The sequence below is a fragment of the Colletotrichum fructicola genome (genome assembly GCF_000319635.2).
Source record: "Colletotrichum fructicola Nara gc5 chromosome Unknown KSG_Nara_v1_contig02, whole genome shotgun sequence".
NCBI lineage: Eukaryota > Fungi > Ascomycota > Sordariomycetes > Glomerellales > Glomerellaceae > Colletotrichum > Colletotrichum fructicola.
Window position 1 is genome coordinate 6,835,822 of NW_027094052.1, and position 24,349 is coordinate 6,860,170.

General features: G+C 46.3%; 3 protein-coding genes across 3 annotated transcripts; 2 read left to right on the plus strand and 1 right to left on the minus strand.

Annotated features, from left to right (window-relative positions):
* Nucleotides 1-3,413: 3,413 nt before the first annotated feature.
* CGGC5_v004742 (uncharacterized protein) lies at nucleotides 3,414-4,151 on the plus strand (the record flags this gene model as incomplete). Its single annotated transcript, XM_066151331.1, has 1 exon — nucleotides 3,414-4,151. One exon carries the CDS (start codon nucleotides 3,414-3,416, stop codon nucleotides 4,149-4,151), a length of 738 nt encoding a protein of 245 aa, XP_066009361.1.
* A 27-nt stretch (nucleotides 4,152-4,178) lies between these two features.
* On the plus strand, nucleotides 4,179-5,684 carry CGGC5_v004743 (uncharacterized protein; the record flags this gene model as incomplete). Its single annotated transcript, XM_066151332.1, has 1 exon — nucleotides 4,179-5,684. One exon carries the CDS (start codon nucleotides 4,179-4,181, stop codon nucleotides 5,682-5,684), a length of 1,506 nt encoding a protein of 501 aa, XP_066009362.1.
* Nucleotides 5,685-14,460: 8,776 nt separating this feature from the next.
* CGGC5_v004744 (Transposon Tf2-9 polyprotein) lies at nucleotides 14,461-19,355 on the minus strand (the record flags this gene model as incomplete). The annotated part of the gene is made up of 2 exons (XM_066151333.1): nucleotides 14,461-18,172; nucleotides 18,214-19,355. The coding sequence occupies 2 exons, from the start codon at nucleotides 19,353-19,355 to the stop codon at nucleotides 14,461-14,463; spliced, it is 4,854 nt and encodes a 1,617-aa protein (XP_066009363.1).
* Between the last annotated feature and the right edge of the window lie 4,994 nt (nucleotides 19,356-24,349).

Genomic DNA, 24,349 nt, shown 5'->3' on the forward strand with positions numbered 1-24,349 from the left:
TGAGGTCGTGGTCTGAGTCGTAGGTCGTAGGCTGATAGTAGATCGGTCGTCAGAGGCTAAGGTGATCAGTCTTAGGCTCAACAAGTAATTCGCAGTGAAGGTAAGCTGAGAGTATCCGTGAGGATGAATACTAAGTTGATTGCTGAAGAGCTATGGAAGTCTGACCATGAGCCAGGCTCAGGGTCATACTATATATATAAGTCTTATATGAACAGTTCTGCTTGTTCATGAGCGCTGTGCCCCTTGTCACTATGAGCGCTCATTCTAGAGTGGGATGAGCGCTCATTCTAGTCTCCACTGAGCGCTCATTGTGGGTCCCTTATCTATGCTCATTCCTTATCATCACGTGACCTGTACCATAGTTCTTCCGTTCCTGAGTGAGTCCCTGTTGTTCCCGTGATCCTGCATAGTACAAATGTCCTGTCCTAGCCGCCCGACGCCCGAGTGGGTCGGTTAACTGTTATCCATGCATAACGGGTCGTAACAGTAAGGTATCGCACTCTGATGGCTCAGAACTGAGAGTATAAACGAAATAAAACCTAAACAAGGGATTTCCTGCCAACGGAGAGGCCTATGACAAAACGGACTGGATATTTGAGATCAGGGCAAAAGGTTGCACAGAAAAAAGCCGCAAAAGTCGCGACCCGCCCAGGACTCGAATCCGGACCTTCCCCTTAGCTAGAGGGGAGCTCTGCCAATTAAGCTGGCAGGCCTCTCATCCTAACTGATGACATCTCTGAGACGTTTCACGCCTATAAGGCATGCGCGGCCGTAGTCTCGCGCGCATGACGGTCGTTTCGGGCATACATACGAATCGAACCCGCCCAGCCCGGCGGCGGCCCGCAAGCGCACCCTAGACCGGCATCGCAACCAGCTGCCGCGCCGCCGCGCCCCTGCAGCGGCGCAACGGGGAAGAAATGCACAAGCGACGGAGGGGGCAAAAAAGAGGCCCACCCGGGACTCGAACCCGGATCTTCTCCTTAGCTAGAGGAGTGCTCGACCGATTAAGCTGATAGGCCCTCGACTGGGGATTCTATCTCTCACCGTTGTTATACTTGGCCTTTTCGACGTACGTCCAGCTCGGCGAGGGGGCCCGACGGGTCACAGAGCAAGCGAGGCGCACCGCGTCTCAGTTGTGTAGCGCATGCTTATGGACGACGTTGTCGCATGCTTCCGAAGTGGGTATGGCCGAGATTACGCGGCCGCGGCGGCGGCACCGAGCGGGGTGGTACGACCGGTCGGGGCGGGGCGGCCGGTCGCGGACGACGTCAACCACACTCACCGCACAGCGCAAAAGAGGGAAGGGGGAAAAAAAAAAGGAGGGAAAAAAAGGAAACAAAAGGAAAGCTAACGACCCCACCTGGATCTTCTACGACTGTCGGTGTATAACTGTTGGTCTAACTCGTCCTGTCCCACCTATCACCCCCTGCCTAACCCTAACCCTAAACGCCTTCCCTGGTGCCTCTTAGGGTACAGGTCAAGGTTCGGCTTGTTCACTGCAATCTCAGATGAGTCGAGATGAAGGGCACCAGTTGCCAGAGCCATCACAGCTCCTCCTCGTTCCTGGACGGGCTAACCTTACGACTTGGGGTTTTGGACTATACTATAAGCAATCTCACTACGCTCCTTTGGAGAAATAAACTAACGCTTTGAGTTTAGTCTTGAGTCTGCCAATCTCATAGGAAAGGGGTTAGATAGTTAGTTATTGGTGGTAGGATTTCCACGACACGAGCTGTTAGTGGAGGCGCTGACAGCTACCGTGAGGTTTGTTTTCGCGAGGATGCAGAACACTAAATAACCACCACGCTGCTTGGCTCTGTGTATATAGAGAACCCTCAGGAGCTGGATGGACTGGTCGTAGAGCTTGAGCATGTAGAAAAGCAAAAAGATGCTAAGGCTTATAGCGACTACAACTGCATACTGAAGTAATTCTAGCGCATAACTATTTCTCAAAGTCCTTGACCTAAGGCGAGGAGTTAGTTGACGGGATGGGGTAGTGTTAGGATTAAGAGCCAGCCCGGCCGCCCTTCTGCCACATACGACCATACCTACTGGAGAATTCGGGATCCCGTCCGCTCTCCCATAGACAAGCCAGTGAGGGCTGGAGTAGTAGTCGGGTCGGTGACGACCGGCGAATGCCCGGTGTTGTATGTTTCGCCCTTCTTTGGTGATTCTTGTTTTTTTGCGCCTTCGAGCCGCAGCAGGTGGCAGTGTCTCTGTATCTAAAGATGCGAGGGTCATTTAGCTAGCGGGTTTATCATAGGTTTTTGGCAGGAGGCTAAGCAAAGGAGCAGTAAGTAAGCTGTGTACTTAGCACTCGAATCAGGAGGCGAATCAATAAAGTTAGTTATAAAGCTGAGGAAAAGAACAACAACATAAAGTGTTATTTCCATCATAAGCCGATTAGACATACTACTCAGTTAATTTCATGCCGGAACGCGTCGAGATACGGCCATCCGTGTACAGCCATTGGCCCGACTTGTCCGGAGCCCCGCTTGCCACCCCCTGCCCGACTTGGAAATCTCGACGCGTTCCCTGGGTCCTCTGATTGGCCGGGATTGACTTCAGTGTCTCCACCTTCAATTGAAATCTCGACGCGTTCCGAAAGAGAACCCTGACCCTAACCCTAACCCTGCCATTACGTGGGCGATGGCTTGAAGTCAAAGCCGTTGTGGCCACCACCAGAATTGAAAGTGGGGCCAGGGAGAGGGGGGGTCAAAACCGGCACGTAGAGGGGGTACAAAGCCGTAGAGATTCCCCAGAGTAAAATAGACAAAAGTGGCATGCAATTGAAGCCACAAACCGGGTCATTACGGGAATCCAGTTTTCAGTGTTTTGTTTCGCCATTTGAGTCCAGAAATAGGGAAATAGGTTAGTAGATATTTTTGTGATGTCGTCCCGATCCCCGCATTAACCAGCCAATCACATAACAGGGCCACCAGCCAGGCCAGAAAGCCCGACCGAGCGATGGAACGTAAGCAGGGAGGAAAGTAGATCAAGGAGAAAGTATATGGAATTAAGGGGCAGGAAGGTGAGTTTTTAAAGAGAGGACAGGAGGAATCAGTCAGAAACAGTAGATAGAAGAAAGTAACCAATACATATAGCCAAAGATGGAGCCATTCGTTCACGACACGCAGTATTCCATTTTGATATGCACGTTATGTAAGTATGCAGTCGTAGCCAACGAAGTCACAGCACATTTACGCAATCACCATCGGTCAATCACCGCCAAGGCCAGGAGCAAGGTCGCCGGATTAGTCGGCGACATTCCCGGCATCATCCGCAGCCAGGCCGATTTGCAGTCGTTTCAATACCCAGACTCCACAGTCAAACCCATCGCCCACATCGCACCACCCCAAGTCGATGGATTACGTTGCCATTCATGCCGTTATATGTGCCGCCGCGTGCGAAACATGCAGGAGCATTGCCGGGCAGAACATGGATGGCAGAATGATTGGCAGAAGGGGGGTAATGTGCAGAAGAGGGCCATGGCAGCAAGGGATTTGCCGTGGGCGACGGGGGTGCCATGCCAGCGGTTTTTCCCATCACGCGCCGGGAGCCGGTGGTTCGAGGTCGGGCGGGGGTTAGGGGTGGCCGTTCGAAGCGAGCCATCGGGGCCGGGGACGGACGACACGGCGTGGTTTGTCGCGTTGCATGAGAACCAAGAGAAGCGGTTCGAGGCCGACGCGCGCGAGGAGGTTAGTATAGTAGACGAAAAGTTGGAGCCGAACGGGTGGTTATACCGCGTCGGGTGGACGAGGGATTTGGAAGGGTTGAACAAGACGCAGTTGCAGGAGGCCACGCAACCGATCGAGGACGGCGAGGAGACGTTACGAAATATGTGGGCCGTGTTCAACAGCGTCGCGGACAAGGCACGCGCAACAGCAGCACCGCACAAGGTCGGGCACGACGCGTTGTTCGAGGCGGAGCGGAAGGAGATCGGCCAGAAGCCGGTGCGGCCGTTCGATAACCGCATGGAGGACGACACGTGGCAGCGGTACAAGGAGGTTTGGCGTAAGATGGTGAGCATATGGTTCCGCATGGACGAGTGGCCGGAGCGCGAGCGGCCGCCGTACCGGTTCACCATGCGGCAGGGGTCGTTGTGGGATGCGTTCACCAGCCGTGTCGAGGCGGACGTCGGCAGCAGGTAGGCCGCGCAGGCGGAGGAGGTCGAGAGGATGTGTTTGGACGCCATCATCGCCATCATCGAGGACCCGTACAAGCAGAGCCAGAAGGAGAGCGCGATGATCGGCGCGTTGGCGGTGTTGGGCATCCGCGAGGACGGCGGTTGGCACCAGGCGACGGAGTACACGACGAATTATTCGGCCGTGATCAAGGTGGCCAAGATGTTCGTCGTATACCAGGCGTGGTTGGAGCGGCAGGACGAGGTGGCGGAGTTGACGGCGACCAAAGGGGCCGAGGCGGCGTACGAGGAGTTCCATTTGGTGCGCGACAAGGTGCGGCGGTTCATGACGCGGATGCCCGGGCGGCCGGACGACGAGCCCCGGGTGATGAATTGGATTTACGATGCGCGGACGTACGGGATGCACATCCGGTTCAACACGGTGGCGCCGGGGATGGTGGATTGGAGCGGCGACCGGATATCGTTCCGACGGGTGCAGGTGCGGGTATGCGAGTTGGCCGAGATGTTCCACGGGTTAGCGCAGGAGGCGCGGTCGTTGTTGGCGCAGTTGGCGGTGGTGGATGGGCATGGGGACAGGGATAATGAGCACGGCGATGAGCATGGCGATGGGTATGGAGGCCGATCAGCGTTGGCAGCAGCGTTGCCCGCCATCAGGTGGGACAGCATGCACGACGACCACAGCCAGGACCGGCCGGGGTATTCGTTTTTACACGACGACCGCAACGAGGCGTGGGTGGGCAAGGGGAAGGGGTGGATCGCACGGCGCATCGCAGAGTCGGAGGCACGGCGGCGGGCGTGGTTAGACCCGACGCGAGGGACGGCAGCAGCAGCAGCAGCAGCAGCAGCAGGAGAGGCGGAGGAGGCCACGTCCAACCACAGCAATAGTCACCACCCGTACCGCGAGAGGACGGAGGAGGCCACGTCCAACCGCAGCAATAGTCACCACCCATATCGCGAGAGGACGGTGCAGGCATACAGACAGGCGTTGGAATCGTTCCGGGAGCGGTTGTGGATGTTGATGCACATGGTGGCAGGGCAGCCGGCGCGGGCGCCCGAGTTAGCAGGCATCAGACACAGCAACACGGCCAACGGCGGGGTCAGGAACGTGTTTGCACACGACAGCATGATTTGTTTCGTCACGTCGTATCATAAGAATTACCGCCAGACGGGGACGGCCAAGGTGATACACCGGTATTTGCCGCGCGAGGTCGGCGAGTTGTTGGTGTGGTATTTATGGTTGGTGTTGCCGTTTTGGCAGCAGGTAGGAGGCATCATCCATCAGACGGACCGGAAGAGCGCATTTTTATGGGCGGACGACGTGGTTGTAAGGGGCAGGGCGGCGGGCGAGGCGAGCCGTGATAACACCAGGGGCGACGAGCGCCGCAATAACACCAAGGACAACGACGCCCGTGACAACACCGAGGACGACGACGAGTGGTTAGGGCAGATGATCCAATGGGGAGGGGTGCAGTCAAGCAAGTTGTGCCAGTTGACGAGTCAGTTGTGGCAGAGGGCAGTAGAGGGCGTAGCAGAGGGGTGATCAGGCAGGGCAAGGCGGGGCGAGTAGGCGCCGTACATAGGAGTACGACAGTTTAGGGTAGGGAGTAGGGAAGTATAGTAGTAAAGGATAATAGAAAACAGAGCATCAGATGTTTTTTCACACAGAAAGATTTAATAGCACAAGAGAGCAGGAGGTGGAAGATGACAAAGAGTAACAGAGGGGATGAATAATAAGCAAGGAGCAAGAAGGGGGGAATACAAGGAGCAGCAAAAGGTATAGGCAACAGTGGAAGGATGGAAAGAGCAGAGAAAGGGGCCGGAGAGAAGGGAAAAAACAGAAGTAAAAAGGGGATGTAAGAGCGTAAATATAATACAGATGTAGTGTTAAAGATTTCAGGGCCAGTTTTAGGTTAGATAGCGTAGCAGAACAAAAGGGCAGAACAGTAAGAGGTCAGTTAACAAAGGCGAATTAGTAAGAGTATAGGAGTTATAATAAAGCAGATTAGGGGGCAAGCAGAGGGAAAGAGAATAGTATTAAGATCATAGGAAAGAGTAAAAGATTTATTATAGACAGAGAGCAAAGTACGCCGAGAAAAATTACAGCCAAGAAGGGGTAGCAAGGTCAGCAAGAGAGGGGGAATTAAAGAATCACATACCAAAGATAGCAGAATTATACAGCAGACAGTAGTTAAAGATAAAGGGAGGTAGAAAGAAGGTAGACAGAGAGAAATAGAAATACAAACAGATGGAAGACCAAGGGGGGAAGAGTAAAGAAACAGATTTCAGTAAAAGAGAAGGAGGGAGATTCATTTAGCAGCCCATAGAGGTAGAGTATAGGGGAGCCAGGGATAGTACACAGTAAGGGTCAGAGATAGGTTAAAGAGAAGGATTAAGGTCAGAGTAGGAATCAAAGTCAGGAATACAGCAAAGAGAAGGGTTAAGAATAGGGCAGAAATAGAAGTCAGCAATAAAGTAAAGTTTAGGAGGGATAGAGTAGAGAAAAAGTAGGAGATAGAGTAGAGAAACAGATAATAGAGGGGATATACAATTAGCAAGCAACAAGAAAGGGGGGATCCAAGGAGCAGAGGAAAGTAGAGGCAAGAAGGGTAAAGCATAGAGAGGAGAGAAGGGATAGGGAAGAAGGGAGGAATATAAAGAGCAGAGAAAGAGACAAAAGTAAAGAGGGCAAGGATAGGAGCGAAAAGGGAACATAGGAATATAAGCATAATATAGACAGATACAGAGTTGAAGATAACAGGACCAGTTTTAGATTAGATAGCATAGTAGCATAGTATAACAAAAGGGCCGAGTAGTAAGGTGTTCGTCCGTAGAGGCGAGTTCATAAGAGTATAGGAGTCATAATAAAGAAGATTAAAGAGTAAATAGAGAGAAAGAGATAAGGGAGTAAGATAGTAAAAAAGAGTTATAAGTTATTCACAAAACAACAAGAAAGTACGACGAGAAAGGTTATAAACCAAAAGGTTAGAAGAGTAAGTAAGAGAGGAGAAGTTAATAAGTAACAAACCAAAGATAGCAGATTCATAAGGTAGATGGTTAATGTATATAATAGAGTAGGAAAGGGAAGAAAGGAGTTAGAGGGAGAAAGGAAACATATACAGACAGGATAACAAGGAGGAATAATAAGTAAACAGAGTTAGGTAAGAAAGAAGGAGGAAGGTTCATATAGCAGCCCACAGAGGGAGAGCATAAGCAAGTCAGAGATCGTACAGAGTTAAGGTTAGGGATAGGTCAAAAGGAAAGGGTTAGGGATAAAGCAGGAATTAAAGTGAGAGTTAGAATAAAGGCAAGTATTAGAGATAGGTCAAAAGTAAAGTTTGGGATATATTATAGGGAAAGGGTTAGAGATAGAGCAGGATTAGAAGTTAGGATAGAGAAAAAAAAGGGGGTGAGGGATAGAGCAGGAATAAGAGTTAGGGATAGAGCAGAAATAAAGGGCAGGATTAGAGTAGAGAAAAGGATAAAGGATAGGTTAAAAGAAAAGGGTCAGAGATAAAGCAGAAATAAAGGTGAGGGTTAGAATAAAGAAAAAGGTAAGGGACAGGGCAAAAATAGAAAGTTAGAAATAGAGTATAAATAAAAGTTGAGGATAGAGTAGAGAAAAAGGTAGGGGATAAGTTAAAAGAAAAAGGTTAGGGTTAGAATAAAGAAGAGGGTTAGGGATAGGTTAAAAGAAAAGGGTTTGGGATAGAGTAGAAATAAAGGTGAGAGGAAAAAGGGTTAAGGATAGGGTAGAAATAGAAAGTTGGAAACAGAGCAGAAATAAAAGTAAGAGTTAGAGTGGAGAAAAAGTTAAAAATAGAGTAGGAATAAAAGTTAAGGATAAAGTAAAGGAAAAACAAGAGGGGTGTTTATATTAATAAAGTAAGGTAGTCAGTATAAGCAGGCATAAGTAAGAGAGAGAGAGATTCCAGTCCAAAGCCAGAGTCAAAAGTTCCAATTCAAATAGAATTGTAAAGGCATATAAGGATATAGATGAAGATAAGGGGGTAAACAGGACGACAAATACAAGTAGATAGGCAGCATTATACAGAATTCCAAGTTCATAATATATACAGATTAAATAACACCAAGATATAGAAGAATAGTAAGCACCAGATAAATTAACGAGAAAAATACAGATGGAATAAAGGATGAGCAAGAGAGAGAAAGAAGAAGGAAGAGAAAAAAGAGTTAGGGGTAGTATATAGCAAAGAGGTTAGTAACAAAGCAAGAGTTAGAGGGATATAGACAAAGCAGGAGCAAAGCAGAGACAAGGGAAAATACAAAAACAGGAATTTAGATAGAGAAAGGACGGCAGGTAGATAGTAAAGGCGTTTTAAGAGGGCAGATAATCAGGAGTAAGAGAGGATAGAGAGAGAGCAACAGGAAAGGGTTAGGGTCAGAGGGAGCAAGAGAAGGGTTAGGGACAGGGGAGCAGGAAAAGGTTAGGGATAGAGAAAAGAAGAAGGTTAGGGATAGATGAAAGGAAAGGGTTAGGGATAGATGAAAGGAAAGGGTTAGGGTTAGAATAAAAGAACAAGGTTAGGGACAGGTGAAAGGAAAAGGTTACGGCCAGAGCAGAGGGAATAGTCATGATTGAAGATGAAGATAGGGAATATATTTCAGAGATAGGGGTGGTTTTGTTATTTACGAAAATTTACGAAATTGGAACAGCAGTTCAAGAGCAAAAAAAGAAAACAGGAACAGAAAAAGAAAAGGAAAAAGAAGAGAGAAGAAATCAAAACAGGTTAAAGGATAGAAGAGAGTATTATAGTTAGAGAGGAAGGAGTAGAGAAGTGTAGTAGGGAAGCAGAATAGAAAACAGAGTATGAGACGTTTTTACACAGGAAAGGTTTATATAACAAGAGAGGGGATAAAGGAGATAGCAAAGAGTGATAGAGGGGACCCAGGGTAAGCAAGGGGGAGGAAGAGAAGAATGGAAGGGTTAGGGATAGATAAGCAGAGATGGGTGGGGGGGAAGACGGAGGGGAAGGGTTAGGAACCAAACAAAATAAAAATGTTAGGGATAGGTAGGAGGAAAGGGTCAGGGGCAGGTGGTAGTAAAGGGTCAGGGACAGCGCAGAGAGGTCAACCAAAACAGCAGGAGAATAAGGTATACATACACCACAGGGCAACACAGTGCATAGTCAGGTTCGAAGGATTTGCCCAAGGTGAAGTAGCGTTCAGTTCGTACACATCACAGAGAAGGGAGAAAACAAAGCATGTATACCAGATAGTTTTGAAGAGGACAGGGAGATATATAAGGTATCAAAATAAAAATTAAAAAGATGAAAAAACAACAAAACAAAAAGAAAAAGAGAAAGGAAAAAAGACATAAAAGCAAGAACGGGAGGTTTAAAGTAGATACAGACAATATATCAAACAGCACGAGGCCAGAGGCATATAAAAAAGAGGGAGCAAAGAGAGGGAACATTCACACATATATAAAACGTAGTATAAGTAGGATTAAGGTAAGATAAATAGAGATAAGCATCCGAAGTTAGGGTTATACATTAAAAATAGTTAGATTTTAGGGTTATACGCAAAATTATAACATAATGAGGGTACAGAAGCCAAGATAATGGTAATCATTCAGGAAATGCAAAAGGAACGCCGATATATGGCCAAAAGCAGAGTAGTATAATAGAGAAACGAGAGGAGATAGTAAGAAGGATATAGTTAAAGGGTTCGCAGTTATATAAGACATACATAGATGTTTCATTCATTAGTAAGGCCATATTCAGAAGAGAAAGAACAGAATCAGTTTATACATCATTCAACATACGGTTCAGTAGAAGCAATATCAATCCAGAGAGGACGTTAAGATAGAACAATAGCAGTATATAAGATGATTTTCCATGCATATTTCAAGATTATTATAGTTATTACAAGAAGAATAAGCAAGCAGCAGGTTATATTAGAGATACAGGTGACAAAGACAATATAGTTTAAATATTAAAACGTGCCCACAAGCCCATGGCACATGGTGTATAATCAGAGTAGTAGGATAGACAGGTCAAAGTATAAGGCATTTTGAGATCATATAGTTCAATATGAAAAGAGAGTCAAAGAAAGAAAAGTCACAGAGGGAATAAGGAGTAGAAGAGCAGCAAGAAAAAAGAGAAGAAGAGGGAGGGCAAGAGGTTTAGGGTTGAAGGAGAGATCAAGCAGGGAAGAAGAGCAAAGATATTAATTTAGGGTTAGAGTAGAAGTGTAGTTTGCAATTTTTAGGGTTAGATAATAAATCAAGGTTAAAGGAAAGGTTAGAGTGATGGGGTAAAGTAGGTAAAAAGGTCAAAGAGAAAGTGTAAGAGAAGGGAGGTAGTAATAGAGGAAAGGGAATTCAACAGGAAATGAAGGGATAAAGACAATAGAGGTTATGTAGAATAAGTCAGAAGATAAGGGAGTCCGCAGATCAAGACCATAATAAGATAGGGTTAGCAGAAATGGCGAGGAGGGGGAAGAGAATGAAGGATGATAAAGGAAGGTTACATAGTCACCATTTAGAAGGAATTTTAGAACAGAGGAAAAAAAGTAGAGAGAGGTAGGGAACAAGTAAGACGAATAAACAGAGAAGTTAAGACGAGGAGGTAAGCGAGAGAAACAAATCATATAGCAGGTTAAGTTATTTATTCGTAAGTTCACATTTAACACGGACAGGAATGGAAGTTTAGAGTTATTATTGTAGGAGTAGGTAGAAATAGATAAAAGAAAAGGGTTAAGGTCAGAGCAGGAGGAGGTAGTCAGGAACAGATAAGAGGGAAGGGTTAGGGATAGACAAGGAAGATTAGAAACAAAAGGTCCGGGTTATAAGAATAGAGTGAGGGAGCAGAAGGGTTAGGATTATAATTCAAGATGAAGAGGAGAGGAGTATAGGGAAGGGACAAATGGGGAAGAAAGGTTAGGGATAGGGCAGAGGGAAAGGATAGGGATTCATAAGAAAGATGAGAGACAAAAGGTTAGGGTTTTTTTGGGGTTAAGGGTGAGAGCAGAAGGAAACAGTCACAATTCAATATAAAGAGGACAGGAGAGGAGATAAATAGGGGGGAACGGTTAGGGATAGATAGGAGGAAAAGGGTAGAGATGGAGCGGAGGGAACGGTGAGAATGAAATGGAAAGAAAACGTTACAGATGGAAGAGAAGTATTTAGCGTTAATCCAGATAGAGGTCGTCAGGAACAGATAAGAGGAGAGGTCAGGGATAGACGAGAAAGATTGGAAACAAAAGGTTAGGGTTATAAGCGTAGAGGGAGAGAGCAGGAGGAAAGAGTTATAATTAAATATAAAGAGAAGAGGGATTCGGGATAGGTAGAGGGAAAAGGTTTAGGGTTAGATAGAAAAAAGAAAAAGGAAAAGGTTAAGATAGAGCAAAGGAAATAGTGATAATTAAATATAAAGAAAATATTAGTTAGGGTTAGAAAGAAAAAAGAAAAAAGAAAAAGGTTAAAATAGAGCAGAGAAAATAGCAGTGATCAAGTACGAAGGAAATGGTAAAGATAGAACAGAAGTATTTAGCGTTCATTCAGAGAAAGGTGATTCATAATAAATATAAGGGAAAGAGTAAGGAAGAGATTCAGTCAAAGGAGCATGAGGAGAAGGGCAAAAGTTCAAAACAAACAAAGCAATAGAAAATAGAAATAGCAGTCAAAAAGGAAGAGGAAAAGAAAGAAACAAAAGCAGAACGAAAACAGGTTAACAGGTAGAAGAGTTAAGAGGAGGAAGGAAGGAAGCAAAATAATAAACAAAGAAGGAGGCAAAGTGATTACATGATAAGTTCACGTCAAATATGGACAGAAGAGTTAGAGAAAAAGTAGAGATAAGACAAAGGTTCAAGAAAGATAAAAGCAAAGGGTTAGGGATAGATGCAGAAGGAAGAGATAGAAGGTCAGGGTTAAGGACGGAGAAAAGAACAAGGTTAGGGACAGATGAAGGGAAAAGGTTAGGGATAGAGCAGAGGGGATAGTTAGGGTTAGATATGAAGAAAACGTTAAGGATAGAACAGACGTATTTAGCGTCAATCCAGAGGGATAAAGATGGTTTAGAATGAACATAAGGGAAAGAGTAAGGAAGAGGGCAAAGGTTGAGAAGAAATAAAGTGGTTAAAATGACAAAGTAAATAGTATAGTATACGCAGACATAATTACACAGCAAAACGCATAAGACATATAAGAGTAGGAGAATAGAATGGAAGCAAGAGAGGCAGGTGTTAGGGTTAGGGAGTATATTTCAGACAGAGGGGCGGTTTTATGGTTTAGAAGATAGGGATAGGAGTTAAGGAAAGCAACAAAAAGGAAAAGGGAAAAATAAAATCAAAAAGAAAAGAAGAAAGAAAAACAGGTTAATAGGTGGAGGAGTTGAGAGGGGGAAAGGGATAAGGATAAGCAAAAAAAGGAACAAAGAAGGAGGAAAAGGGATTAAATGACAAGTTCAGGTTCGATATAGGCAGGAGGGATGGGGAGAAAGTAGAGATAAAAGGTCAGGTTGGTGGCAGGGGGGACAGGGGTGGAGATAGATGTAGGAAAAAGGTAATATATAGAGCAGAAGGAGATAGTTAGGGGTAGATAAAAGCAAAGGGTTAGGGACAGATGAAAGGAAAAGGTTAGGGACAGATGAAGGGAAAAGGTTAGGGATAGAGAAAGGAAAAGGGTTAGGGATAGAGAAAGAAGATAGAAATCCAGGTAAGGGATAGATGAGAAATAAAAGGTTAGGGACACATAGAATGAAATAGGCAGGGGCGGACAGAGTTAGGGTTAGAGATAAAATCAAACAAACAGGTTCGGGATAGATGGAGGGAAAAGATTAGTAACAGTTAAAAGAAAAAGGGCAGGGACAGGGCGGGGAGGTTAAGTCAAAAGAGCAGGAAAACAAGGTATACATACGTAACAGGGTAATACAGTAAACAGTCAGGTTAGAAGCATTTCCACAAGGTCAAACAGCATTCAGTTCGTGCATATCACAGAGGAGGAAGAGGATACAGTATATATACCAGATGGTTTTGAAGAGGTTCGGGTGGTATATAAGGTTAGGGTTAATGAAAGAAGAAATAAGGAAATCATGAGAAGAAGAGAAAAGAAAAAAAGGGGAAAAGGGGGGGAAGGCGAAAGCACAAAGGTAAAGATGGAAGGTTTTAAGCAAATATAGACGGTATATCAATACGAAGCCAGAGGCATGTAAATAAAAAGGAGCAAAGAGAGGGAAGATTCATACAGGAATAGAGCGTAATATAAGTAGGTTAAGGTAAGATAGATTGAGATAACCGTCCGAAGTGAGAGTTGTTCGTTAAAGATGGTTAGGATTAAGGATTACATATGGAATAAATAACGACAAGGGTATCAACACAGACGCCAAGGTAATGATAATCATTCGGGAAATATAATAGGGATATTCAACAGGGGGCCAAAAGGAGATAAGCATCCCAGAATAAAGAAAAGAAGAACAATAACAAAGATGTAATTTTTAGGTTCGTAGTGATACATAACATAGATAGACGTTTTATTCATTAGTAAGGCAATATCCATAATACAAACACAAGAGCCGGTTCATATATAGTTACATACAGAGTTAAGAGAAAGCAAAGTCAAGCGGGGAGGAGGAGGTCAATATAAGATAACAGGAGTATAGTTCAAGATATAATCAGGGTTTATATATTTCAAGGTTATAGTATAAATCAATAAAACATAAGCAGAATGCAGGTTTTATTACAGGGTTCAAGCAGCAAATAACATACAGGTCATGTATCAAGAAGTGATTCGTAATGCCATCAAGGGTTACACACAATCACAGTAGTAGGATAGATGCAATGGGGCATAAGGCATTTTACCACGATAAGGTTTAATATTATAGGGGAGTTAAAGAGGGGATAGTAACAGAGGGAATAAGCAGTCAAGAAGCAGCCAGAAGGAGAGAGTTAGAGGAAAAGTAAGAGGTATAATATAGAAAGAAATAGTAAGTAGGTAAGGAGACCAGGGATTTTAGACCCAGAGTGATATAGTACAAAAGGTCCAGAGGAGCAGTAGAGAAGGTAAAGCAATACACACACATATATATATATATATCATATATAGACGTAAGGGTCAGGGTTTCAGGTTAGTTTTGTAAGGGGCTGGCCCCTAGGCTTGTTCAACGTAGAGGTGCCGTCGATTGACTATTCTAAGCTGAAGAAGGAGGAAAGGACTTTACAGGGATAGGCGCCTAGCAGCAGTGATGCAGACCGGGGCTAGGCGGTGTGCTACAGCAGAATAGTGGATCCGGCGGAGCCGGATCTCGGTAGCTGCTCCGGCAAAGCCGGAGATCTCGGCCGGGCTCTAGCCCGTTACATTACCTCCCCGCTCCCCTCCGGCGGCGCGTCCGTGGCGCTAGAGCTGGGTCTCCGTCGTGCTTCATCGCAGGGCCGTAACGTTGTTCGTAAGCCTCCATCGCTTCCGTCCCCTGGAGCGTCTCGATAGGCTCCCAGGTTCTCTCTGCGTATCCTTCCCACTTAACCAGCACTTCACGGCGTCTCCCACGCCCTCGACGCTTCCAGGCGGCGGCGTCGATACTCTCTACATTCCAGGTCTCCTCGCCTTCGTCATCTATAATTGGGGGCGGCTGCTCGTCGTCTAGCGTTTGCCCAGGTAAAGGGTCGTTACCTGCACGCTTCAGGGTATCCACGTGGAAGCGTGGGTATATAGCCGTTGGCACGTTAAGCTCTACCACGTATGGTGAGATAACCTTCGTAACGGTATACTTATGGTGCAACCAATCCAGTTTCTTGCATGGCCTAGGAGACCTGTAGTGGCCCATGTGAAGCCAGACTTTGTCGCCTGCTTCTAGTCTCTCCGTAGGCTGGCGCTTCCTGTTAGCCAGCTCCTCATAGCGTTGCTGCGTTGAGGCAAGGGTCGACCGTGCCATATCCATCACGTCCTGGAGCCTTGTTACCAACTTGCGTGCCAGGTCCTCGCGACGGCCCCCATGGTCTTCTGGGTCTGCCTCTTGAACCCGGACAGGCTCTGGGTGGTATCCGTGTTCTAAGAAGAAGCTGCTCATGCCTATAGCGCTGCTATCGCGGCTGCAGAGCGCTAGTTGAGCTGCTGGGAGGTTATTCGCCCAATCCTTCTGCGAGTAGGTAATGTAATTGCGTAGGTAGGCCTGGATCTCTTGGTTCATCCTTTCTGGGCCGCCATCAGTCTGTGGGTGATAGGCAGTACTGAGCCGCTGTTCTATTCCTAAAAGCTTGCAGAATTGCCGCCAGAAGCGGCTCGTCCAGTTGCTTCCTCTGTCGCTCACGATTGAAGTAGGGACGCCGTGGAAGCGGAAGTGGCAGCTCAGGAATCGTTCAGCGCAGGCTTCAGCTTCCATACTTTCCATAGCTTCAAGGGTTACGCCTTTTCCTAGCCGGTCGATAATTACCCAAAGGTATCGCTCACCCTTATCCGTAAGGGGAAGGTCGGTAATGAAATCCATAGCGAGGTCGCTTCGTATACGCTGCGGTATTGGTAGAGGTTTCAGAAGTCCTTTTCGATGCTCTCTCCAGATGTGGCTTCGCCCGCAGCCATCGCAATTGCGGCAGAAGCGTCGTACTAGCTGTGACTGGCCAGGCCAGTAGAAGCGCCTACTGACTAACGCGAGGGTATTATCTCTACCAGGGTGGCCACTAAGTACTGAGTCGTGGCTGCTTTGAACGATACGAGTACGTAGTGTGTTCGCCTCGCTATCTAGGTCTTCGCTACCTGGTACCCAGATCCGGTCTCTGAATAGTAGTCGGTTGCCATTATCGATCTCACACTCAGCAATCTGGACCTTTAGCTTGAGGCTAGGAGGGAAGCTTCTTTCTCGTTGTTTCACAGCATTATATGCCTGCTGGTAGACTTGGTCTTGCCCTTGGGTCTGGTCCCAGAGTTGCTGTAGTTCCTTATCGTCGGTGAACACAAGCACTGATGGGGCTGCCTCTACGCGTCGTGTACGCGTTGAGGTAAGGGCTACTTCGGGAAGAAGCTGGAGAATCCGGCCTTGTTCGCGCTCGTCCTCTAGAGACGTAGGTACGTCTTGTTCGCGTCTAGAGAGTGCGTCTGGCACTACTGCTTCACTTCCTGGCCGGTACTGTATCTCGAAGTTGTACTGAGACAGCTCCTCTGCCCATCGGCTTTGTCGTTCTGTGAGCCTCTGCTTTGTCATGAAGTACTTCAGGTTCTTATGATCAGATAGAACCTTGAACTTATTGACGCTCTGCAGTTCCGCTCTCCATGCTCGTAGGCAGCTAATAATAGCTAGCATCTCCTTATCGTGGATTGGGTAGTTGAACTGGGCGGCATTCAGCCGCTGCGAGTGGTATGCTACTGCGTGACGTCTCCCATGCTCATCTTCTTGTGACAGTACTCCTCCAAGGGCGAAGCCTGAGCAGTCAGCCTCAACGTAGGTTGTACGCTCAGGGTCTAGTTGATGTAGGATAGGCTTGGCTGCAAAGATCCTCTTAAGCTCCTGGAATGCTACTTCCTGCTCTTTACCCCAGTGGAATAGGACGCCCTTCTTTGTAAGAGATATAAGGGGTCCAGCAATCTCTGAGTATGCTGGGATGAAGATCCGATAGTAGTTTGCAAACCCTAGGAAGCTTCTAACTCCCTTAACCGTCTTTGGCGCAGCCCATTCCTTGATTGCCTTCAGCTTCTCAGGATCGCAGGAGATGCCTACTCCTGCGGTGATAATGAACCCTAGGTACTTGACTGTCTTCACAGAGAACGCACACTTATGAGGGTCTAGCCGGAGCCCTGCAAGAGCAAGCTTCCGTAGTACTAGCTTAACCTTTGCTTCGTGGTCTTGCCGTGAGCCGTTTGAGTAGATCAGTACGTCGTCCATATATGCCGTAGCGAAATCGTCTAGGTACTCTCGAAGCACTCCGTTGATATATCGTTGAAATGTAGCGGGGGCTCCTGTAAGCCCAAAGGGTACAACTAGCCATTCGAATAGCCCATATCTTGTCCTGAAGGCCGTCTTATGCTCCTCTCCTTCAGCAATTCGTATCTTATGGAACGCTGCAACCACATCCAGTTTCGTGAACCACTTAGCAGCACTAACAGTGCGTAGTGTCTCTTGGATTAAGGGGAGAGGGTATCGGTCGCGCTTAGTGAGTTCATTAAGGGCGCGGTAGTCAACACAAAAGCGTATCCCTCCCCCTGGTTTACGTACGAACAGTACTGGTGCTGATGCCTCTGAGCTGCTGGCGCGGATAAAGCCTTTATCCAGTAGGTCTCGTAGGGTCTTACGGAGGACGAGGAGTTCTTCTCGTGACATGCTATAGAGCGGCCCCCATGGTAGTACAGTCTCATTACCACTACTATCCTGTTTGATAGGGATCTTATGGTCGACCCCAGGACGATGTGGTGGAAGGTTGGCGGCTTCGTCAGGTTGGAACAGCTTGTGGAACTCAGCTAGTATAGCTGGCGGAAGGAGGGCCTTTAGATCTGCCTTCTCAGTCTTCTTCGTAAGGGCCTTCTGTATATCTGCTAGGCTGATGGCTCGGACTTCGTATCCTGCAGTTCGTTTGGTGTCTCGTTGTGCTCTCCTATAGAGTGCAGTGAAAGGAGCTCCTGGAAGGAGACGCGCGGCTCTGATCTCCCTTACTCGATCTGGTTCTTCTTCGCCTTTTAAGCGTAGGTCTACGCCACCCCTCCTATGCCGTATCCGTTGTGCAGCGGCATCGTATAGAATACGGTTCCTCTCCATCCAAGGCTTCCCTAGGAACAGGTCGTCACCAAGGCTACGTACGGTATATGCAAAGATCTTCTCATCATAACCACACAGCTCTAGGTTGAAGACAACTACACCTGTTGCTTTTGTAGCGCCTGTAGCGTCGCTAAAGCTGCCTAGCAGCCGCTCAGAGCGGTCTACTACCGGTAGGCGGAGCTTACGGGCGAGGTCGTGGTCGATAAGGGAGTATAGATCGCACCCAGTGTCTACTAGGGCGTCTGCTTGAGTGCCCTTGTGTATGCGGGTAGTGATCACTGCTGATTTGCTGCTCATGTGATGCTTGAACTGCTTCCATTCTGTAATGTCACTAGGCTTGGCCTCTAACGCCCGACTTCGCGTTAGAGTTACTCTTTTCCCGAGCTCTCTTCAGCTTCAGAGCTTCCTAGCTCCTCTATAGCATTACTATCGCTGCTCTCCTCTCGCCTCTTAGCTTTCTCAACCTTCTTGACCTTCTTAGGCCCTGAACGTCTTGGCTTAGGGCACCGTGTAGCAATATGGCCGATCTTATTGCAGTTATAGCATTTACGGTTATCTTTCTGGGGCCTTATGTTGTCTTCTGATGAGGAAGAGTCGCTGCGGTAGCGCTGTGACTTTGCGGCTCTTCTGGGCTCCTTAGTCCGGCTGACTCCAGCCATGAGGGTGTCCCCATCGGCATCTCGGTATCGTCGTCGTTCGTGACGTTCCTGGTAGGTCCTACTATCTAGCCCTGACCCTATTATCATAAGGACCCGGGCGTATTCTGGGTAGGTTTTCGGGGGATCGATTACACTAATTAGACGGTCCCGCAGAGTGGAGTTCAGGGCTCCTTTCAGATAGTTGATTCTGACTGCGTCTGCCCAGTGTCCTCCTCCACCTTCTGCTAACTCCTTCTCAAACTTTGGGAGGAATGTAGCAAAGCTTTCGTTTTCCTTCTGTCGGATAGTACGTAGCCTATCCAGTGCCCTGGCTTCTGCATTGGGATCTCCATAGCGAGTCTCAAGGTATTGCATAAACTGATCGGAGGATTCCGCTCCATCTGCTCCGCCTTGAGCGTAGTAGGGTGACGCCATGGTTTGAGCTGTGCCTTCCAGCCTTGCGTAGATGTATGCGAATATATCGGCATCACAGTCGAAAGCTTCCCTATCTCTTCGTATCTTTCCCTTCATCTCTAGGAACCAACGTTGGAAATCTTTACGTATGCCGCTAAACTTTGGTGGGTTTGGTATTTGATGTTTCCTCCGCCCTCTAGCTGCCATCGTTATACCGTCGCTCGTTGCCTGTATAGTTGTATCGGCTGTGGACGGGGTCGTTACGCTGCTCGCAAGCGGCGTAGGGGTTGCTCTATCCGTTGACATAAGCCCATTCAGAGCTGTCAAGAGCTGCGTCATCTGGGCCGTCTGCTGGGCCATCTGGTCCTGAAGAGGACGGACGCTTGCGTTGACCGCTTCGTTGATCCGGCGATCAATCTCAGCATTCATCGCGTCGTTTACGCTACCCTCTGGCGGATCCATCGTGCCGCTCTCGTGAGGTTCCATATAGCGTCTTCTCGTTGCGCTACCCTCTAGCGAATCGTCGTGTCGCTCTCGTGAGGTTCCGTATAGCGTCTTCTCGTTTGCACTACCCTCTAGCGAATCGTCATATCGCTCTCGTGAGGTTTCGTATAGCGTCTTTTGTTGTCGAGCTTAGAATATGTAAGGGGCTGGCCCCTAGGCTTGTTCAACGTAGAGGTGCCGTCGATTGACTATTCTAAGCTGAAGAAGGAGGAAAGGACTTTACAGGGATAGGCGCCTAGCAGCAGTGATGCAGACCGGGGCTAGGCGGTGTGCTACAGCAGAATAGTGGATCCGGCGGAGCCGGATCTCGGTAGCTGCTCCGGCAAAGCCGGAGATCTCGGCCGGGCTCTAGCCCGTTACAAGTTTTAAGGTCAGATAACAAGTTAGTCAGAAAAGAAAGGCAGAATAATAGGAATAGGTGGGAGTAGGTAGAAAGTAAGAAGAGAGGCAGTAAGACAATAAAGGTAGCAATAGAAGGAACACAATTCGACAGTAAACAAAAGAGGTAAGCATAATAAGGTATGTTTAGGGTAAGGAGTGATATAGAATATAAGAAGAAAAGAAATAAAGATAAATTAGTAAATAGGATAGTTAAGACGGGGAGATAGGAAGGCAAAGTAGTTTATAGAGAAGGAGGGAAACATATTAATTTACATTTATTTACAAGTTCAAGTTATATATATAGAGGGGTAAGAGAGAAAGTAAAGACAAAAGGTTAAGGTTATACAAGAGAAAAAGGGTAGGGTTATACAAAAGTTTTTAGGGTTAAGGTTAAATAAAAGAAAAAAGTTGGGGACAGATCAAAGAGAAAGGTTAGGGATAGACAAAAGGAAAGGGGTAGGGTCAGAGGACAAAGAGACAGTTAGGGACAGATAGATTTTAAAGGGTTAGGGACAGGTAAAAGAAAAAGGTTAGGGACAGAGGAAAGAGCAAGGTTAGGATTAGATAAGAAAACGTAGAGACGAAAGGGTTAGGATAATAGTAGAGGGAGAGGGGTAGGGATAAATGAAAGAAAAAGGGTAGGGTCAGAGCAAAAAAGAGATAGTCAGGGACGGAAGGAAAGGGTTAGGGTCAGAGTAGAAGGAGACAGTTAGGGACAGATGAAAGAAAAGGGTTAGGGATAGTGCAGAGAGATTAAGGTTAAGGTTAGTAACAGGGCAATATAGTGCACAGTCAAGTTCAAAGCATTTGCCCAAAGTGAAATAGCATTTAGTTCGTACCCATTAAGGAGAAGGGAGAGAATAAAGCATTTATACCAAATAGTTTTAAAGAGGATAGGGTAGTACATAGGGTATGCGGGAGGAAGAAAAAAAAAAGAGAAAGAAAAAAAACAACAAAACGAAAAGAGAGAGATGAAGGAAAAGAAACATAAAAGTAAGGATAAGAGGTTTAAAGTAGACACAGACGATGCATCAAATAGCATGAGGCCAGAGGTATATGAAGAACAACAAGCGAAGAGGGGGGATATTCACACATATAAAAAACATGGTATAAGTAGCAAGGTAAGATAAAACAGATGGAGTTAACCGTCCAAAGTTAGGGTTATATATTAGGGTTAATTAGAATCAAGGGTTAGATATGAAATAATACAATGATAAGGGTATAGACCCCAAAACAATAATAACCATCCAGGAAATGCAAAAGGAACGTCAGTTTAAAGCCAAAGGCAGAATAGTATAAAAGAGTAATAAGAGGAAATAGTAAGAAAGAAATAGTTAAAAGGTTCGAAGTTATATAGAACATATATATAGACATATCATCCATTAGTAAGGCCATATTAACAAGAGAAAAAAACAGAACCAGTTTCATATGATTCAACATTAAGTTCAGAGGAAGTAATATCAAGCCAGAGAGTACGTCAAGATAGAACAATAGCAGTATACAAGATGGTTTTCCATATATATTCCAAAGTTATTATAGTTATTATGAGAATAATTAGTAAGTAGCAGGTTACATTAGAGATATAAGTAGTAAAGACGATATAGTTTATGTATTAAGAAGTGTCCATAATACCATAGCACATAGTGTATAATCAGAGTAGTAGGATAGATAAGTAAAGGTACAAGGCATTTCAACACCACATAGGTTCATATCGAAAGACAGATAAAGAAAGAAAAATAACAGAGGGAATCAGAAGGACCAAAGCAGCAATAAAAAAAAGGAAAAGTAGAGTAATAAGGTAAAATAAGCAAAAGATTCAAAGAGAAAAAGTTAGGGTTAAGAGGTAGCAATAGAGGAAAAGAAATCCGACAGTAAATAAAAGGATTTTAACAATAGAGGTTATATAGAATGCGTTAAAAGATAAAGAAGTCCGCAGATCAGAACCATAAGAAGATAGGAGTAGCAAAAATAGCGAAGGGGGGGGGGAGAGAATAAAAGATAAGAAAAGAGGGTTTCAGAGTTACCAGCCAGAAGGAATTTTAGAACAGAGGAAATAAAGTAGAGAGAGGCAAGGAACAAAAAAGATCAATAAATAGAGAAGTTAAAATAAAGAGGTGAGTAAGAGAAATACGTTATTCAGCAGGTTACGTTATTTATTTGCAATTTCACATTTAATATAGACAGAAAAGTTCAAGGGAAAGTTTCAATGAGGTTAGAGTTATTATGAGAGGAGCAGGCAGAAATAGATAAAAAAGAAAAAGGGTTAAGGTTAGAGCAAGAGGAAGTAGTCAGGAACAGATGGGGATAGAGACAGAGAAGGAAAATTGCAACAAAGGGTTAGGGTTAAAGAGTAGAGGAACGGAGAAGGGATAGAGTGGAGGGAAAGATTAGAGATAGATAAGGAAAATAAGAGATAGAAAGTTAAGGTTAGGAGAGTAAAGGGAGAGAGTAGAAAGAGACGGTTATAATTGAATATAAAGGGGAGAGAAGTAGAATAGAGATAGATAGGGGAAAAGGGTTAGAAATGGATAGAAAGAAAAAGGTTAGAGATAGAGCAGAGAGAACAGTAATATTTACATATAAAGGAAATATTAAAGAAAGAACAGGAGTATTTAGGGATAATTTAGATAAAGGTTATTTAGAATCAATAGAAAGGAAAGGTTAAAGAAGAGGTTCAGTTCAAGGAGCATAAAGAGAGGCGCAGAAGAAGGAAATAAATAAAGCAATAGAAGATAGAAATAGCAGTCAAAAGGAAAGAAGAGAAGCAGCAAACAAAAGCAAGAACAAATTAACAGATAGAAGAGTTATGAGGAAGAAAGAAGCAAGCAAAATAGATAAGAAGAAAGGAGGCGAAATGATTCAATCGACAGTTTACATGGAATATAGACAGAAGAGATGGAGAGAGAGTAGAGATAAGAGGTTAAGGTTATAGCAAGAGGGGAGGGGTTGGGATCGATTCAAGAAAAAAGATTGGATATAGAGCAGAAGGGGATAGTTAGGGGTAGGGTTAAGACGAAGGTCGGAGAGAGATAAAAGGTCAGGGTTACAACAGAGGGAGAGGGTTAGGGACAGAGGAAAGGAAAAGGTTAGGGATAGAGAAAAGAACAAGGTTAGGGACGGGTGAAAGGAAAAGGTTAGGGCCAGAGCAGAGGGGATAGTTATAATTGAAGATGAAGATGGGAAAAATATATTTCAGAGATAGGGGTGGTTTTGTTATTTACGAAAATTTCGGAAATTGGAACAGCAGTTCAAGAGCAAAAAAAGAAAACAGGAAGAGAAAAAGAAAAGGAAAAAGAAGAGAGAAGAAATCAAAAGAGGTTAAAGGATAGAAGAGTTGGGAGGGGGTGAGGGGTAAGCAAAAGGAAGGACAAAGAACAGGGCAAAGTAATTGAATTAGAAGTTTAGGGTGAAATGTGGAGGGAAGAGATGGAGAGAAAGTGGAGGTGGAAGGTTCGATATAGAGCAGAGAGCAGAAGGAGATAGTTAGGGGTAGATGAAGGAAGAAGGTTAGAGAGAGACAAAAGCAAAGGGTTAGGGATAGATGAAAGGACAAGGTTAGGGACAGAGAAGAGGAAAAGGTTAGGGGTAGATAGGGGCCAGTAGACGGGTGTGTAGATGGGCGATAGAGAGGGCAGTAGGTAGATAGGGTTTATATCGGGCGATGTTTACAGAGGGCGTGCAGATGCAGGATGAAGGGGGTTGTGGACGGGGGTGGAAGGAGAGGTGAAGGTGGTGTGGTGAAGGTGGTGTGGTGAAGGTGGTGGACGTGGTGTGGTGAAGGTGGTGAAGGTAGTGAAGGTGGTGGACGTGGTGAAGATGGTGTGGTGAAGGTGGTGAATGTGGTGGACGTGGTGAAGATGGTGAAGATGGTGTGGTGAAGGTGGTGGATGTGGTGAAGGTGGTGAATATGGTGGACGTGGTGAAGATGGTGGACGTGGTGAAGATGGTGAAGATGGTGTGGTGAAGGTGGTGAATATGGTGGGCGTGGTGGAACCAAAGGTGTATGTGGGTGTGTAAAGGGCGGAGGGCGGACGAGGGGTGGTTCCCGATATAGGTATGTACACGGCGGGTGACGGGTGGAACGGGCCGGGTAGGCGTGTCCCGGCGAGGGCGGTGTGGAACGCGTTAGACGCATGGGTGTGATGGACGGGGCGAAGGTCGAAGGCGGAGTAGCGTGGCCCGACGGCACGGGTCGGGGCAGGGTAGGGTTAGGAAGCAGCAAAAACAGGCAGGCAGGCAGGGGCAGGGCAGGCAGGTCAAAGGTCCAAGGTCCAAGATCCAAGGTCACGAGCACGAGGAGAGAGAGGGATAGGATCACAGGCGGGCACAGGCAGGCACAGGCAGGCAGGCATACTGCTAAGCTAGGTAGGTAGGTAGATAGATAGGTAGATGGATGTATAGATTTATTTGTAGCTAGCTAGGCAGGGTAAGGCAGGCTGTAGTGACACGCCCTTGGGGGCATGAAGCAACGCATGCCCGTGGGGGCATAGAAAGCTGGACGCCCCTGGGGGCATGAAGCAACGCATGCCCGTGAGGGCATGGAAAGCTCGACGCCCCTGGGGGCATGAAGC